General features: G+C 34.3%; 1 protein-coding gene across 1 annotated transcript; it reads left to right on the forward strand.

Annotated features, from left to right (window-relative positions):
• Positions 1-1,411: 1,411 nt before the first annotated feature.
• Positions 1,412-3,070, forward strand: LOC139504421 (putative ankyrin repeat protein RF_0381). Its single transcript, XM_071294504.1, has one exon. It carries the CDS (start codon positions 1,412-1,414, stop codon positions 3,068-3,070), a length of 1,659 nt encoding a protein of 552 aa, XP_071150605.1.
• The last annotated feature ends 410 nt before the right edge of the window (positions 3,071-3,480 follow it).

Here is a 3,480-nt window from a genome sequence, read left to right on the forward strand (position 1 = left end):
AACAGGAAATATATAAAATGACCACATTAATGATATGCATGTCAACACCGAAGTGTTGACTACTGGGCTGGTGATACCCTCGGGGACGAAACGTCCACCAGCAGTGGCATCTACCCAGTGGTGTAAATAGTTATCAAAGGTACCAGGATTATGATTTAGTACGCCAGACGCGCGTTTCGTATACATAAGACTCATCAGTGACGCTCTATATATAAACTCATCATAGATACAAAGATTTCAAGTTTATATTTACACCAGACGCGCGTTTCATCTACAAAAGACTCATCCGTGAAACTTGAATAAAAAAATGTTTAAATGGCCAAATAGAGTACGAAGCCAGAAACAACTAATTAAACAATCATGCATCTAAGACTAAATTATCAATCCGTACACATCCAAATTCCAATGAATTTAGTGTAAAAAAGTCATAAACATTCATAGAAAAGTATGACCTTGTTCAATGCCAAGATACAGGTATCGGCAGATCGTTGATCCAAAATACAATTCCTGGGCGGTGGAAATACCTACCTCTTCCCCTTTTCTCTTCTAAACTTTTTCTGTGAATTTGCCAGTTTCTCAATTATTACAAGTAATTGAATTTATCAATATCGTGCTGCGACAATGCATATTTCTATGCACGATTTCATCAGAAGGTATAATACTAAGTTATGTGTACTAGCACATATTACTAAAAGACTTTCAACATATTATTAAACCAGTTGAGCAAGCAAGACTTGTTATGGTGTCGAGACCTACTAGTTTTAAACTGTACTTCATCTTTGTGAGCAGAACTTAATCTTTTTCGATAATTTGTGGTAAAATTAAATTTACAGAAAAGTAGTTTGTGATATGGTTTTCTTTTTCTATGTAGCTCAACATATACAAGAAATAACAGAATGGAAGCAAGACGAAACTACTTTCGTCAAAACCAGAGGAACACGTCACATACTGGAGTCTCTACCCTTGCATAACTGTATTGTTGTGACAGGAAGCTCGGGCTGTGGTAAATCTTCGAACATACATCATGCTGCCCTACACTTACGTGACAGGTTTGGATATGAGATAATACCAGTGTTAACAGGACCAACAGATATTATGAATTATAATAATAAAAACATAAAACAAGTTTTTGTTGTTGATGACATCTGTGGGAAGGAAACATTCAACAAATCAACATTACAGTTATGGAGAGATTATTTAGAAAAAATGGAGAAAATATTCAAAATTACATCAAACAATGATGCAAAAAAAAAATTATGGCACTTTTAAAATATCAAATCCAAATCCAAAATTGTTAGTTTCTTGTAGACTGCATATATATAAAGAATCACAGTTTCAACGTATTACTTTATTAACACAAAAAGAATGTAATTTATTATCACCCGAGTTGTGCCTGCTGCCAAAGGAAAGAATGCTAATGATGCAAGAGTACAATCTAGATGATATAATAAACCAGACAGAACATTTCATGAATAACTGCGAATGCTTTCCCTTGCTTTGTAAATTGTCGAAGAACAAAACACACGATGAAGTAAAAAAACTGTTTACAGCTCCTGTGAGCAGCATTCAAAAGGATATAAGCAGCATAATTGATGAAAATAAATATCAATTCTGTGCTCTTGTTCTGTGTATCTTATTTGAAGGTGGATTCAATACTGATTGGCTAAAACTCAAATCCCCTCCAGAAGAGAAGAAGAACAGACTTGAGGACATCATACAAGAATTTGACATCAACTTAAGCAAAGAAATGCATAGAAATTCTTTAAAATCAGAGTTTTCGACACTTAATGGAACCTACTTAAAACTGCGAGGCACAGAGTGTAGAATAATAAATGACAAAATGTATGCAATGGCAGCTGTTATATGTGAACAGCACCTTACAGATTGTTTCATCAAATATGCTTCTTCAGTATTTATTCGGGATCATTTCGTTTTTGAATCTATAACGGAAGTTGATATAAATACTGATTTATTTGTACTTGTGACAGACCAAGAAGAAGACTATTTTGAGAGATTGTTATGTGATTTAAAAGATGACGTCATTACAAGTACATTCAATAATAAGCAGTTAATTTATCAGACATTTAGGGAAAAGTTATTAAGCTTTTATGGAAGAAATGAGGATGCCAAAAGAGCATTAAAGGAACTTGAAACCACGGGACGTAGAATAAATAACAAACTGAATCTTAATACTTTAAAATATTTTTCGTATCCTTTGGTAGAATCAGCATCGAGTGGTTACTATGATTTGGTGCACTTTTTGATTGTTCATGTTAAATGTAATGTGGATAAGACAGACACAGCAGGCAGGTCGCCTATATATATGGCATGTGAAAGAGGACATTTGGATGTAGCTAAACTGTTATTGAGGAACAATGCTAATGTTTTGCAGTGCGACCAAAATAGAATAAGTCCGTTTTATGTGGCCATGGAAATGGGAAATACCAATTTAGCCAAACTGTTACTGCAGAACAATGCGGAAGTCTATAAAGTCAAATGGAAGAAAGGGATATCTCCATTGTATATTGCATGTGAAAGAAAATATACCGATATAGTAGATTCCTTAGTGCAAACAAATGCTGATATTTTTGAGTGTGCCAGAAATGGAAAGTGTCCATTGTATGTTGCCTGGGAAGGAGGACATACAGATATAGTGCAAATGTTACTGCAGAACAATGTTGATGTCTCCTCATTCAATTGGATGGAAGGACAGTATCCATTGTATGCGGCCACCAAAGGAAATTTTACAGATATATTAGACTTGCTACTGTATCAAAATACTGATACATCTCATTGTTACAATCACGAGAAACCTCCATTGTATATGACACTTAAAGGAAGACATAAAGACATAATTAAACTTGCTGAGCATGACAAATTGGATGATGAGCCGTTGGAGGACAACATCGATTCATATTTTTGCATTCCAACCTCGTTCGCAGTTCTCGATCGTCGTCCATTAACTTTAAACAATTCATCTGAAACTACGGGGCCATATTTAGGCAAACGTCATTACAATCACCAATCCCGTGACGACCTGGATGATATGACTGAAAGTTTTGCCACATGATTAGAGGACTTTTTATCTAATAGTATGTACCCGTTATAGACTGTGAAAATCCGATTTTGAAATAAAGGTTACAAATGATGAAATCTACCTTATAACCTTACCATCAACATGTTCATATAGTTGGTGCCCTCCAACTACGAATTTAAAAAAAAAATCATTTTCCCCAATTATCTAGAAAATTATGATAAATAGACACAAACTTCGATTATAAAAAAAAAAGGAAAAAGAAAAATGATTTACTTACAAGTTATTATGCATGATCGTAGTAAGTTAACAACTTATTGACTTATTGTGCTCATCATAGAGGTGTGGGAAGTTATTTCTCTTTCACAGTGGTTGCATTTAGGCATACTTATTTGAAAACTATTATTTGCCGTTTATTGATGATTTTCCCGTAGCTTTGCAATTTT

This window comes from Mytilus edulis, chromosome 14 (assembly GCF_963676685.1).
Source record: "Mytilus edulis chromosome 14, xbMytEdul2.2, whole genome shotgun sequence".
Lineage (NCBI taxonomy): Eukaryota > Metazoa > Mollusca > Bivalvia > Mytilida > Mytilidae > Mytilus > Mytilus edulis.

Coding starts and splice junctions, on each gene's coding strand:
- LOC139504421 (XM_071294504.1), top strand. CDS start 1,412: ATGCTAATGATGCAAGAGTACAATCTAGATGATATAATAAACCAGACA.